The 15,866-nt window shown below is 33.5% G+C and overlaps 1 protein-coding gene across 1 annotated transcript in view; it reads right to left on the bottom strand.

Annotated features, from left to right (window-relative positions):
- Positions 1–6,810: 6,810 nt before the first annotated feature.
- Positions 6,811–15,866, bottom strand: part of LOC149489333 (uncharacterized) — a 44,838-nt gene continuing 35,782 nt past the window's right edge. Inside the window, exons 2-4 of the mRNA XM_089712352.1 lie at positions 14,896–15,046; positions 7,328–7,472; positions 6,811–6,951 (exon numbers count right to left, since the gene is read on the bottom strand). Coding sequence (XP_089568478.1) covers positions 6,811–6,951; positions 7,328–7,472; positions 14,896–14,960 — 351 coding nt within the window. The 5' untranslated portion in view covers positions 14,961–15,046. The remainder of the gene's footprint in view (positions 6,952–7,327; positions 7,473–14,895; positions 15,047–15,866) is intronic.

Here is a 15,866-nt window from a genome sequence, read left to right as displayed (position 1 = left end):
ACATGTTTTATTATATATTAGAATAAGAATACATAATGTGCATTAGCAGAAACGAAAAAAAAATACGTATGATGATTTCAACGAAAGTATATTATAATTATAATAAATTTTCAGGCATTATCGTCCTAGAGTAAATCAAAAATAACAATAAAAACCGTCATAATAATAATGTGTTGGTATAATACTTTAACTAATATCTCGTTTAAACTATCAAAACAGTAATAAAAACTATTTCAGCGAGAGCTGAAAACTTTGAAAGCCACACACTCAATACATAAAATTATAATATTATATTTGTTGATACTACAACGCTTTTTATCTTTAGATTTTTACAATGCTCTGTACCTGTATACCTTTTAAATAGAGATAATTTTATTCACAATAAAATAAAATTACACATCCTCTTACCATGAAAAAATTAACTTATCTCTACAGATTTCGTGACTAAACCATCGACTAATAAACCTGAAAATAACCAACACAGTCACCGGGAATAATGAGGGCTAATAGCTTTAACATCTGGCCGGGATACGACGATATGTCAAATTGACGTGTGCCCAGGTGCGAGCCGGCCGCAGGAGCGGGTTGTGAACACGAGAGATTGGCGGGAAAAAACATAGACACGAAATGTCAAACTTGATTGTTTTTTTTTAAGTGTTCGAAGTTTTTACGATTATTTTTTTTAATATAGCAATAATTTTAGTTATTAAAAAAAAGGTTTACTTATTCTGGTTCAATTATAAAAATTATACCCTTATGAAATCTTTTCAATAGCTATTTAAAACATTATGAGAATTAATGGATTTTCCTAACTGGCTAATATTTCTTATGTCGTAATTTTAAATCTAAGGCATTGATACACTGCTATGTTTTTTAAAGTTATGATAATTACCATTTTTATAAAAATATAAATATAATGGGTTCCGTATCTTAAATCTGGGCTAAGGAACCCTTGTTTGATCATTTGCAAGTATCTGGAGTATCTTTTGTCCGACACAACTTCAGTTATCAAGTTATAATCAATATTAAAAGATACGAATTTTAACTTGGTGTGGTCGGCCTTTTGAAGCATGTACTTAAATTTCAATCACGTTGTTATAATTAAGCTTGTAATGAACTAGCTGCACGCTTTGACTGCTCGCGGATTTAAGTAGAGGCAGTAGAGTTATTCAGTAAACTATAATGCTTACTACCTTTTTCACACAAATTCATTAAAAAGATTCTGCTATTGTTAGTAAATGATATATCAAGAACATTTCCTTTCCTAGAACAGGTAAGAAATTAATATATTATCTAGGTACTACAATATTTATAGGTAGTTCAAAAGTCGGTTTTTTCATTAAAACTTATAAGAGAAAGAAACAGTACCTAGCAGATTAACGCATAATTATTAAATGAACGCCTTAATTTCTATAAATTCAAATATCCTCAATTTGACGCCCTCAAAATGTGACAACTTCCCGCCCCCAAAAATGTGCCGCCCTAGGTTTCAGTCCGTTAGTATATTTCCTAGTCTCCGGTATCCGGAAAGTATTTTTTTTTCAGGACAATTTTCACACACGGCACAATCTGATCCCATACTAAGCTTTTGCTTGTGTTATGGAAACCAGATGGCTGATAAACATACATATATATATAATTTTTAAATAAATACTTATATAGATAATTAACACCCAGACACAGAGCAAACATCTATGTGCATCACACAAATATTTGCTCCGGATGGGAATCGAACCCACGACCTCTGGCTTGGAACTTGGAAGGCAGGGCCACTACCAACCAAGCCAACCGGTCAGTCAAAAATGTATGAATAAACGCTAAAGTACATAAATTAAATCTGCAAAACATGTGCCACGACAATAATTTCGACCGCACTAACATTAACATAGTTTCCATTTAGAATTACGCTTCTTAACATTTCTGCGCATTTTATTCACATGTATTATTATTGTTATTTAAAGTGGAGATGTAGTTATTATCTAATATATGTATTACTTACGATTTTGAATATTTATACATAACTACATATAACACAGGTATGTTCAATACATTCATTTCTGACCATAATTGTTGCTTGATGCATCTATATTATTTAATATCTCTGGTATAAAAAGAAATACATTCATATATTTTTTTTGTTGTAAAATCTGTGTTCTTATCTATTTAAATAGTCCATCATCTGCCCATAAAAGCTATACAAAGCTTTCCAATTTAAAAAAAAAAACAATATAAAAGAAAAAATAAATCATAACACATCATATGATGCCAAATCGTCAATTAATCGTATTACCTCCCTCCATTCATCAATGCTGATATAGATGGGTTAATAATTGCGCTTTCATGGCGGCTTAAAAACTAATCTTGAAGTAACCGGATACATTGGAAGCCAAAAGAGTCCGTCATCACGGCAATCCAGGTAATTGTTATTTATTGAGTGTGATTGATTGTATGGCTTTGTAGAAATAGAATAGAGAGCTTTTTATTTGCTACAATATATCTTGAAACAATTAATTATTATACACTAGCGACCCGCCCCGGCTTCGCACGGGTGCAATGCTGATACTAAATACACTACAAAAAACTGTGAACGTTTTGTATATAAAAAAATAGCGGCCCGCTCCGACTTCGTACGGGTATAAAATAGATAGCCGGGCGGCCGGCCGGTACCGCCGCAAACGCTACGTCCCGCAATTTTTAAATCTGTAATATCTTCGAAAATATTCACTTAAATCATACGGTGTAAAGGGCCATATAGATCTATATTAAATGAACAATGTATTCAAGGTATTTAATTGGTTAAGGATTAATGCTGTATTGGTTAAAATCGCATCGAAAATTAGCCATTATTTGTCGTAAAAAGTAAATGACAAAAAAAAGTTATTGTGGGTTATCCATAAGAGATAGACATATACCATCGCGGACTTTTCTGTAGACCTTTTCAATGTGTATAATACTTAGTACATTATTTTCATAAAACTCGCAGGGTTCAGCCTGCGTTTGCAATGTAAGCGGAAAAGATGTAATTTTTTACGACATCACATTAGAAACCTCAAAAATAACAGTACTTCTCCACTATTTAATTTATGTTATTATACATATAAACCTTCCTCTTGAATCACTCTATCTATTAAAATAAAACCGGCCAAGTGCGAGTCGGGCTCGCGCACAAAGGGTTCCGTAGCAGCAAATATAATAAATTACAGTTAAATCAACCTATCTCAAAAACTATAAGAGATACTTTGATCAAACCAAAAATCGTTGAAAGAGTTAATTAGCATGCATCACCTCTATTTTTTTTAGAATTTTATACCCCGTAGTTATAAAAATAGAGGGGGGGGGACATACTTTTTACGACTTTGAGAGCTGATATCTCAAAAACCGTTCACTTTAAGAAAAATGTTTTTTAGAAAACTTTATATCATTTTAAAAGACCTTTCCATTGATACCCCACACGGGTATGTACATCGAAAAAAAAAATTTCATCCCTCAGTTACATGTATGGGGGGCCCCACCCCCAATTCTTTTTTTTACTATTTAGTGTCATATTTTTGTAGCGGTTCATACAACACATATTCCCATCAAATTTCATCACTGTAGTACTTATAGTTTCCGAGTAAATCGGCTGTGACAGACGGACAGACGGACAGACGGACAGACGGACATGACGAAACTATAAGGGTTCCGTTTTTGCCATTTTGGCTACGGAACCCTAAAAAACCGCATCAAAATCCGTTGCGTAGTTTCAAAGATTTAAGCGTACAAAGGGACATAGGGACATAAGGACATAGGGACATAGGGACAGGGAAAGCGACTTTGTTTTATACTATGTAGTGATGATGTACTGGGGGTTCATAAATCTATAAGAACTATCATAATCATTAGGCTTAGAAAAATCTTATACGATACTTGTCTTTGCCTATGTTTTTATGATTAGGACGCCGGACGATCTTTTAAAGAAAAATAATTAAAATTAAGTAATAGTAAATATTAATAAACCCCTCAGCAATTGAATGGTGTTCGATAAACTTCTGATTGTAAATAAAAATTAAAAATAAACTTTTATTGAGCTTAAAAAAATAATATAAATTAAAAGCTCTTCATAGCTACGAAAATCTCTACTTGAACAACAAGTACAAAATATAGGTTAAATACACTCATTAACCAGAATTGGAAATAATTGTTACGATATGTTATATTGTTTTTCAACAACTTTCTTCTGCAACTATTATTTTCAGTAAAAAACCCTACAAAACCACGTCAATTTGTTCAAATTTTAGTCATTTACAATGCAACCAAACTTACAATGACTGATAGACATACATACACAGAAAAAAAAATATTATAGACATAAAGTTATAATTTTGTGACCTTGTATGTCCTTTAAAAATTCGATGTTCCTAGTGTTTTGTCTCTCATATAAAAATATATCGTTTTCTCATACAAATAAATCACATTTATGTCAAGTCGGTTAGCCACAAATTGGCAGCGGTGTTTGTGTGATTGATAATACCCTGGGAACCAATTATTATTAGAGTACCATGATATTATTGATATTTGATAAGATATAAATTTTGTGTAGTAGATATTTTACAAAAGCAAAAACTTTTTTTATGGGTGGGTACGTCTTTTTGAACCAAGAAAAATCATTTTAGGCTATTTATTAATTTAATTAATTTTAGACGAAGGTAGAAATGTGGTATTATGAAAATTTTTCCTCGTTAAATATTAAAATTACACAAAATATTTCTTTTTCACAACATACCTACATATTATAAAGCCGCACTCTTTGTGTTGAAGAGAAAGAGTGTGGAGTATGCTTCGTAGAAAAAATACGCATAATAAACAGAAAGGAATGCAAAAAGCTTCAAGTAATGTTTTTTTCATTCTCTCTGCTTATAAACAATTGTAGAGTCATCGCATTAATTCCTGGTATGCTTCTGATATTTATGGCTTTATTTGTTAGAGAGATTGCTTCTTCATTCTTATGTACAATTGGTACACAACTATCGGTCGAACCCGCGCCCACCCGGGTGAGCGCCCGTCCGATTAGGGCCCTTCTGGCCTCCTCCACTCAAGCGACAGCCCAAGCCGAGGTTCGAGATCCCCGTCAAGGGGGGACGCCCTTGTGCATGTCGCTACCAGGGTGAACCTTCAGTTCACCCCCGCGTCCGCGTTAAAATGTAGAAGCCCTTCTGGCTAACATTGAGAGACACCACACAAAAAAAAAAAAAAAATATCGGTCGAAATAAATAGCCCCATATACTCTACATAAACACTTACCTACAGGAACCGGTAACTACCTGTTAAACTCTTTATAAATTATACACAATATGACTGTAGCACTCACCTTTCACTTGCCTTTACTCAGATAACTTCAACTTACGTACCTTCAGTATTCCTCGTCTTTATCTATTTAATTACCCTATATCTCTCTACCATAGTAAAACTCTCTTTTTACTTTGTCTCTACGACTAATCTGAAAGAACAGTTTCTCATATATTTTCCCATACTCAATTACCTACTATACTATATTCTACCTCTGACCACTTATACAATAATCTCTTTAATATCTTTACCACTCACCTTTTAGTTTTTACATACCTTTACTCAAGTACCAACGTTATTTCTCGTCTCTTCCCATACTATATTACCTATACCCTATATTTATTTTAACTACCTACCTATCTATAATATTCCACACTTTATATACCACTGACCTGCAAAAACAGTGTGAAAGCGACCCACTGGTAGTACTTCCCGTATCGCCTGGTGGCCGTCCCCGCGCCCCGCACCCCCGGGTACGCGCCCGCTTCACCAGCCACGGTGAACGTGGAGTGGATCCAGCAGTACGTGTTCAGTACGTCTTCTGGTATGTCCCTGGAAAGGCAGGTGGTTACTGACCAAGTAGTGGATAACTTGATTGGTCTTTTAAGGTTTGAACTGCCATCCGTTTATTGACCGCTAGTGGAGCGCTTAACTTGGTAATTGATAGGTTTTAGTTTGAAGTGCACACGAAATTATAAAATATTTTGAAAAATAAAGTTATTGTTTACTGTTATTGTTATTTTTATTGTTAATTATATATTTAGGTACTGACCTAGCATTGTAATATCTTCTAAATTTTGAAAGAAAGCATATAATATGCTTGTAAACTGAGGAACAAAAGCCGTATCGAAGAAATTTTACTATTTAAAAATAGCACGCAATTCAAATAAGGATCAAAAATTTGATTATTATGAGGGTCGTCTCTTTTAATTTCAATTTTATGAAGTGTTAAAATTTGGACAACTTTCCACGACTGTTTATTCATAACATGAAGCTTATTCAAATTGTGATAACAATAAGCAAAATAGAAATAAACCATTTTTATTTTAACAGGTGAGATTAGGCAGGAACCACGCCACATTACAATTTTTTCAGCAATGGTCTCATGAAAAATAATATGCGAAAAGTAACCTTAATTCTAAAATTTACAAAGCTGTTGTAAATGTTATCTCGAATTATCACACAAAACAGAATTCCCTTATTTTCTTTCGTACATAAACGTGATCCTGACAAAAAATGTTTTATTAACCTTTTAAAATTTTCATTAAAACAATAATGTTATGTCAGTTCTCAAGCTCTTATTTAAATTCGTGTTATTTCAGGACATTTTAATCTATTGCCTAAAACATTATTTGTGAAAAGCTAAAAAAACATAATTTTTCTCGTTGTGAAAAAAAATAGCAAAAAAAATAACTCCGTACGAAAATTTATTTTAGCGCCATCTATTACAACACGCTCGTACTAATGTCTCTGCACTATTGTCACTTACCTTGTGTGTATGCAGTCTATGGGGTTGCCCACGAGATGGCGCGTGGTAAGGGCCGCGCTTGCCGCCAAAAGAGCAGCCGTTGTAGCCCCGCAATGAAGACGAAATGCTATAGAGTCGATTTTCGGGTTTACCCCTTGCTGGAAATAATGTTCTTTTTAATAATGGTGATAAGAATTTTACAGCGGTACTGTCCCTTCCGTTTGCTATAATTCTTTTATGGCTATTTATAGAATAATGATGGCTCTTGGACCTTCGCATTTACTCGCGTATATTTAATTTAAATATAGTCCATTATAATGGCTTTTTATAAATGAAGTAACTCTTAAAAACTACTGCTACGAGGTTAAAATTTTTTTTTTCATGCTTTCAGCTCAACGGTTGAAGCTGTATTCACACTTCACAGTCTCAGGAATTTAGTTGCGAATATAATAGAAAATACAATTTCAAATAATTTAGCAGCAAATTCACATCAGTGCATCAGAAACTTATTTATTTAGGTAATAATCATATTACCCCTCCAGCGAGCAACGCGTAGATGCTGGTAAGGATCTCCATGGGCCTGCGCGGATGCCCGGCGCGCTCACGCCGCCGCCACGCGCCCGCGCCGCGCGCGCCCGCCACGCCACGCCCGCGCCGCCCCCACGCTACACCTGACTCTCTGTGCAAATACAAGCATATTATTAGGGTATAAAGACTACTTGTACTAACGTTGTGTACTTTTTATATAAAAAATAATAATAATATGGAGTTTCTTGCCGGTTCTTCTCCATAGATACCTAAACTGCTTTCCAAATCGGTGGTAAATGTTCAAATATGTAATGACGATTCGAAAGTACGTCTAAAAGAAGTTTAATAGAATAAATAAATGTTTGAGTTTGAGTTTGAAATAATACACCTGACTCTGTTCAGATACGTGTTATTAGAAGTGTCTAATACTGTAGGTTAATTATAATATGTTTATTTCGAGGAATCTTTTCAGATCGGTAGATACGTATTTCGTAGACCAGTAATAAAATCTACGAAATACTATTGTTAGACGTGACTTTTGATCATGTTTTGATTTAATATTTTTGTGGATAAATAGTTGTCAATATAGTTGTCACTGTTTCCTGTCCGAACATGCTTAGCTGTCGAATACTATAAATTGCCGCTTTCCTTTGACTCGTGGCGCAATCGTACGGATCGTGCCTAGGGGCTCGGACGCTGTTTATACGACGTTCGACCCAACTACCCTCACTTTACTAATAGTCGTTGACTAGCTGCGTTTTGTTATCAACTACCTACATCAATTAGGTAGCTGTGTAGAATCGCAGTACATTTTTATTACATTCAAACTAATATTTAACCTTGCCTCGCTTTTTGTTTCTTATATCAGAAGTGGGATAGAATTCAAGCCTATACTTTTTAATTGTTTTGAGTTTACGTAGTTTTGTAACGGCATACTGGCGTTTGTGTTTTTTCGTGCGTTGTGTAAAGTAAAAGTTTGTTACGTGGATTATTGTAACGGGAATGTAGTTCATCGAAGGAATTGTGTGTAGTGATCCAAATCGCTAGTTGAACTCTGGCGTTGAGGTATTATCTAGTCGCTGGCGTATCGTAGTGATGTATTTCACTAGTCGAACGAGCGTAGATATACCAAGATACGCGAACGGAGTGGCTATGTCATGTGGACGTGGTTATTGTTCTGTCAGGTCAGTGTGGCCGAGGCAGGATGGTTGTGTAATTCCGAAATGAACTACCGTAGTGTTGTAATACGAGAAAAGGCGTACGAGGACGTACGATTGTCAGTATGGCCGTGTTAGACGTGACTTTTGATTTAATATTTTTGTGGATAAATAGTTGTCAATATAGTTGTCACTGTTTCCTGTCCGAACATGCTTAGCTGTCGAATACTATAAATTGCCGCTTTCCTTTGACTCGTGGCGCAATCGTACGGATCGTGCCTAGGGGCTCGGACGCTGTTTATACGACGACCCAACTACCCTCACTTTACTAATAGTCGTTGACTAGCTGCGTTTTGTTATCAACTACCTACATCAATTAGGTAGCTGTGTAGAATCGCAGTACATTTTTATTACATTCAAACTAATATTTAACCTTGCCTCGCTTTTTGTTTCTTATACTATAGTGTTAATATGATATTTGTATAGGCTACAACATGATTATGTAGTCTGTAACATTTGGCGCGCAACACATTACAGATTCAGTGTACCTGTAATACATATTACTATAGTTGGTTTTAATATACTATTTGTAATTTTAAAAGATTGCTTCACCAAACTCTCTTTTATAGATCGATAGATTACAAAGGTATACGAAAGACTGCAGTTCTTGTAATATGTTTTGTAATTAAAAGAATGCTATACCTGACTTTTTGTGTAGATAGATACGTGTTATTTTATTAGCCTACGAAATATTGTTTTTAAAATAATCTTTAGGAGGTATTTTCTTATGATCTTAATATTTTGAAATTAAATAGTCCTCAACTGCTCTCCATTACAAACGTCAGATATGTGTGATATTACTTACTTACTACCAGCGGTCTACGAAATCATGTATTTTTAATATAATATTGAGAAAGTCCTGTTTTGTGTTTCATTTAAAATCCTCCAAAGGCTGTAAAATGTATAAGTTATCCCAAAATTTAACCTGACTTACTGTTACAGAAAGGCATTATTTTTATTTGTTAAAAAATGCAGTATTTCGTAGACCCCTCTACGAACTACTGCATTTTTAACCGACACGAAAAGTTTGAAACCTACTATGATGCCGTTTACAAAATGTACCAAAAATTTTCACACAAAAGACTTAATTTTGACGCAGTCGGGTTACCAAAAGTCAACTCGGTCCATATATTTATGTAAATAGGTATGCGTGGCTCAAGTAGCCCTCAGGTCTTGTTATTCATTAGGTGATCTACCTGTTGAGCTTTCAAAAGTTTCGTGAGATGAAAGGTGTACGAAGATTTTATACTGCAACATACATAACATATACTGTGTTTTTAAGGATTTGGAAACTGCCAACATTAACATACCTACAGAATAGTATTATTATAGAAGATAAGATATTTTAGTTTGTAGTGTATAAAATGAATATCTAATTGGCCTGTTTTGAAAATTATTTAACTTCTTTGGCAAGATTCAAAATCGTCGCCTTACTCTATGACGTGACGTATTGCCATGATACGACCATGAAATTTTACTCTCAACGCGCCTAAAGAAGTTTCACTACAAAAATAATCACCGAAGCAGCTTTAATCACTCGAATTAAAAGAAACAATTGACTTTCAAAACTCATTCATTCAGCAAGGCTGCTTTACAAGTACTTTTGAATAATAATCAAATTACAACAATTACGAAAGGTAATGAAAGCAGTTTGTGCAAAGAAAATTTGTATTTTCTTAATATAATTTTTAGGTTCTTTACATTGGCTTACGACCGCTTTCTTCCAGACGCTAATACGTGATCGAAGAATCGTTTCGTTGGATACTGGGTTTGACTCCCAATGGAGAAAAGGAAAAGAATGTCTCGATCAGACAGGCCACAGAAGGCTGACCAGCCTGTCTGATCGAGACCTTACACCTACTTGTGCGTATCATCAGTGAATCAGGTACATACTATACCATCTTGATACCATCCCACACACCACAAGAGAACAGAATTCGCTTTTACGTACGTAAATACATAGTATGTAAATACTAACATTGGTCTTTAACTGTCTCGTGTCAAATCTGCTTCTATAGGTAGAGCAAAAGTCGCCGTTATTTTTATTATTTAATATAAACACCATTTAAGTCATTTTTATGTCTATTTTACATTTTCATAAACGCGAGGGATTCGGAGATTGGATAGATTTTACTCTTTCCGATAAACTTGCATATGAAAGAGTAACAAACATCCATGTAGGACATAATCAGCCGATCTGATCAAGATGAAATTTAACAGAGGCACAAATTATATCCTAGATTAGTACATAATATTATATGCGAGTAAACCCGGGGGATAAAACTAGTGAAATCAATTTAAAAAAAGTTAAAAGTAAATTTTAAATTACTCGACTACACAGGTTAATTAATATCTTTTCTTAGATATGTATTATAGTTTTAGAAAATACACTTCTAGAAGCGCTACGAATACGATAAATTAGAAAGGCGAAAGACTACGTTAAATCCTACACTGCGATCAAAATCTTATCATTGATGGTTCAGTTAAAAAAAGTTAATATTTTATCTACACTTATATTTTGTCACTCAATTTAAGTTTTTAGTAAAAAAAAAATTAAATTGAAGTTTAAGATAAAGTGTTTCATCACAGATATTATTTATTAAAGCATCAATACAGATAGAAATCAAAATAATCAATACGAAATATTTTAAGCCGAGAATAATTTAAAAAAGAAAAACAAATAAATTAAATAACCAAATGTACTCACCAATAGAAAATAAACAACCGCAAAACAAGAGAATGGCGCGAAAAAGAAAATAATTTGTTAACGTTCGGCGCGCGTGGATTTACCGCCGGCTGCGATCTAAGCCTCAATGAAAACTAAAAACACAGTATCCAGAACACCAATATACAAATCCACAGATAAACCAACCCATTTTATCAACCAACGGAACATTTCGTCAGATCTAACACGACAGTTATACGTAAATTAATTCCCGCTATAAATGTAGCTACAGTATATAAATTATTTTTTTTTATTTTCATATCAATTTACAATTTAACGAATGCTCCATTAGCTCCTTGATATATGTCGCTTGGCATGGTTAACTTCGTTTAAAAAATGACAAACGCGACGATTCTAAAATCCGGAACATCGATTTTCTCATTTATATATACGACCAAAAATCGAATTTGGATGGTCTCCAAATAGTCCAGTTACCGTTGATAAATGAGGTGCACGATGCCCTTAAATATAATGCTAATTTACACCGATCTCCCCATTAAATAAATAGTAGCGCGACAATTTTAAGAGCCGCGGCCACAAAAGGGGTCAAGGTCATAGAGCTGAGCCTAGTGGTATTCCAGTACGCTTTCTTTCGAAACTTTTGTCTTTAACCCAGATTAATACTTATAAACTACGTAAAACGTTAAGCAATAATCGTTTACATTAAAAAATTAACAAGAAACCGTGATAAAACGGACGTCAAATAAAATAGCCATGGTTAAATATGTCAAAAGCTGCCCACATGTCGAAAGGGAAAAAGATTGACGGCGAGACAACTGCGGCAGTTTGTTTAGAAGAAATCTCTTTGTCTGTTTGTGCTGAACGCTGAATCAGATGTAAATTTGGAACTCGGTCAAACGCCTGCCGATTTGAATGATCGAAAAGTGTTTATTCAACAGTTTAATGGCTAATTATCAACTTCTTTGAACGTCAAGTGAAGTCATTGTGAGTTTTACATTGATATGAGTTAAACATTTGTTACTCAATGCGTTTACACCTAGGAGAGTAGAGCAGGATTTCTAAAATAGACTGACCAGTATTTTAATTTGACAAAATTTTATGTGACCCTTTAAATTACCTATGTAATTTATAAATATAAATTTTATTTATCGTCAAGCGATTAATGTTTCCTCTATAAGATTTTTTTAATACATAACATGACTATAAAGTGTTCAACAAATAAAAATATTTTCTGATGCTTTCTGACACGATGAGTTTTTATTTATAATTTAATTTCTTCGCTACTTAGGAAAATTAATTTAAAAACACACGGCACAAATTAACAATAATGATATTAAAAAGTTCAAATAAGATTAATCGTTTACCAATCCAAAAATTATACCTCCTAACAAAATAAACAGTCAAATGGCTGGTCTTGATGACAGATATGCATTTGAACCAAGTCTAGAACACGTCTAGATTCAAGTCTATCGATCTAGCTGCATAGTAGCATCCGTTGCTATTATTATCTCTAACCAATTTAGTCTAACATAAACACTCTTTGATTAACACCGAGCCTTGAACTAGAAATAATCCGATAATGAATAATGTGCTAAAAATACAAACTACTAGATTTATCCTCACGAGGCATTATAATGTGGTTACAATATTGAGGTATTCAAAATTATGCCATGTTTGCTTGAGACAAGATATGTACACAATATGTAACAAGTCCAAAATGACATTGATTGACAACAGATGCTGGAGATGTATTTTTGGATGTTCAAGATATAGATGATAGGATAGTAAAAAGAGAATCAAATTTAGGTTACTTTTGATATGTTCAAATCAGTAAGAGTTTGTTAAATTTACCTCAAAACATGTCATCATTTGAATCAAGTAAATTTCAGAGCAAAACAACAAATACATGTTCAGGAGAACCGAAAATCTTTAAGATTTTAACTTCTACCTTTTTAATTACCCTTTATTGTCTACCACTACTCATACTATGTATAATAATGTATTCCACCTATAACGTTAACGGATTAACACATCAATTCCTATCACGACATGCAGATGCTCCAAGATTTACATGTCTCTGTTAACCATTGGACATATCGATCGACTTGTACCTGTAACTGAATCAGCATATATCCTGCAATTAATCCCATTTATGTGAACACAATACCTCGATACAATCGTATTGTCTGGCCACATTCTATTATCTATAGACGATGTACGTGTGTATGATTAAAAAATGGTTTTCTTTATACCTCAAAGTTCTTCTGTAGTATTGTAGGAGTATCAATTGCTATGTTAGTTCTTTTTAAAAGACCGTTAGGTTCCAAATAAATGATGTATATACATAATATAAAAAAATTTGTACTAGAGGATATCTGTAGATATAGAAGAAACGAATAATCGTCTCTTATTCAATGCGTTTCTTATACTATTTGCGTAATGAATCGCTCATGTACTACTGAAATTAAATCGATTTCTGATTCAATTCTGAACTTATAGTTCTTGGTATGTTTATTTCTTATACCTACACATATATTTTTATTAAAAAGAGAAGCTAATATTATAATTTTTGATTTTATGTCTGTTTATGCAGTTATAAATGGGAGCAGGAAAACATATTGTTAAGTAAAAAAATCAAGCTTAGCATCGTTTGTTTGTGATAAAAATTATTTAAATAAATCTAAGGTACACGTATTTTAAAATTCGCATTTAGTTTAGGAAAATGAACGTTTAACTTAGTAATTAATGTTAAGGGTACATGTGCTAATTTATAAGTCTAGTTCACGAATGCAAGGTTATATGTGCAAATATGAAAGGTTCAACATGCAAAAGCGAATATTTCGAATAAAAGTGACTGCATCTAGGCATAAAAACATCGTTTTTGTTTTCTTTTGGGAAGAATAGAGATGACGTGGCTAGATTTTTCAGTATAAAATGCAATGTGGAGTTGGCTTGACTAATCAATATTTAGAAAAGATTACATGTAATTAGTACTGAAGGGACGATCCAGATAAAGAAGAATTACCACTAATTATTGGCTGTTAATAGATCGATCAGTGAAACAGGTGAAAATTTCATCTGCATTGACTTAGGACTTCACTATTAAAACCATATTTTTCTTGCCAAAACTTGAAAATGAACAGAAATCTGATCATGATGATATGATTAACTATTATTTGTTTGAGTAATAAACTATAATTTTTCACGGACAAAAGTATGGAAGGAGATGTAAGGGAGATGTTAATGAATTTTGTAATATTATGACAGATTATAGATTCATTATGTAATTGTTGTCGTTGATACTCATTGCCATATGAAAAATATCCCAGGCCCAATGTACTTACTATTATGCCCATTTATGTTTTATTTTATCTATTCTCATTTCATACCGCCTAAAGCTCGTATAAAAATCTTGAAGACGACTAATATTCCTGTGCAATGTGCTTGCATATTTACTTTAAAAATTACATATTCTAATCTGCTACTTAAGTAGTAAGTATAACTTATTAATAAGGAAGTAAATAAAAGTATATTCGTGTAATAGTTTAATTGTAATACATATAAGAGTAGTGACGCTAAGTGTATAAGCTATTCAGCCGTATTAGATGCACATCCCAGTAAGCTGCAATCGCGCATGCATTCTCTGCCAGTCGGTTTAATATTAAAGTCACCTGCGACTACTGAATCTCTGAGCGCGGACTCCTGCGTCGGGGCGCCCTCCGGACGTCTTTCCCATCGGGCGGTCGTCGCACGACTGACAGCTTAGCGGCTAGCCACGCTCAAAGCGCGCGAGCGTCGCCATCTAGCGAGTACCTACGACAACTAAACAAACGGTCGGTTTTATGTGGGTAGTTTTATAAACCACTCAATTATCTGAAATACGCGGGAAAGTTCATTGAATCGCGAAAGAAAGATAAAGTAAATAAAAGATTATTTATAAGATACAAATACATAGTATAAAAAAGCTATTAGTAGTTACTTCTGATAAATAAAAACACCGTTGACCCATTTCAATTTAGTGACGCGCTATATTGATGTAATATCGAGAATATAAATATAGATCATTAAATACGCATTCTTAAATGTTTTGACTAATAACTTATATAAAAAGCTTTCATGCTATTTTTCTATTATGTACTTTGGAAGAGATAGTTGTATTTTCAATGATATATTTTATTAAACGTTAACATAATATTCAAATCACGTTACTATTAAATAAAGCTTGTCGGTTTAAAAGTAGTAAACCTACATACTTTTACCAGAAAGCTCCCGTTATTCGCGTAAAAAGCCCTATACTTCCATGTATACCTACATATTCTTTTCTTCTAATTAAAATCATGACCAAAAACAAACTTACACGAAAGAAGTCACGATTATCAACTAGTTATGCATCGATGTCAAATTGTAGAACAACCTTCATCTGTTTGAACAAGGGATTGAACACGGCGGCAAAGCCTCCTCACTATGTTTCCGAAAGACTTATGTTTCACACCTTCTTATTGATCACTATATATATAGATAAAGTAATAAATATGGACATTTTATAAATGTCCATGACTATACTAATATTATAAAGCTGAAGAGTTTATTGTTTGTTTAGTAGGACGCGCGAGTCTCAGGAACTACGTGTACGAATTGAAAA

Source organism: Colias philodice, chromosome 3, assembly GCF_061535455.1.
Source record: "Colias philodice isolate Cphi_HAF_F1 chromosome 3, ilColPhil1 Martin Lab GWU primary, whole genome shotgun sequence".
NCBI classification, from domain to species: Eukaryota; Metazoa; Arthropoda; class Insecta; order Lepidoptera; family Pieridae; genus Colias; species Colias philodice.
Note: the sequence above shows the minus strand (reverse complement) of the source record. Positions and strands in the feature narration are given on the sequence as shown.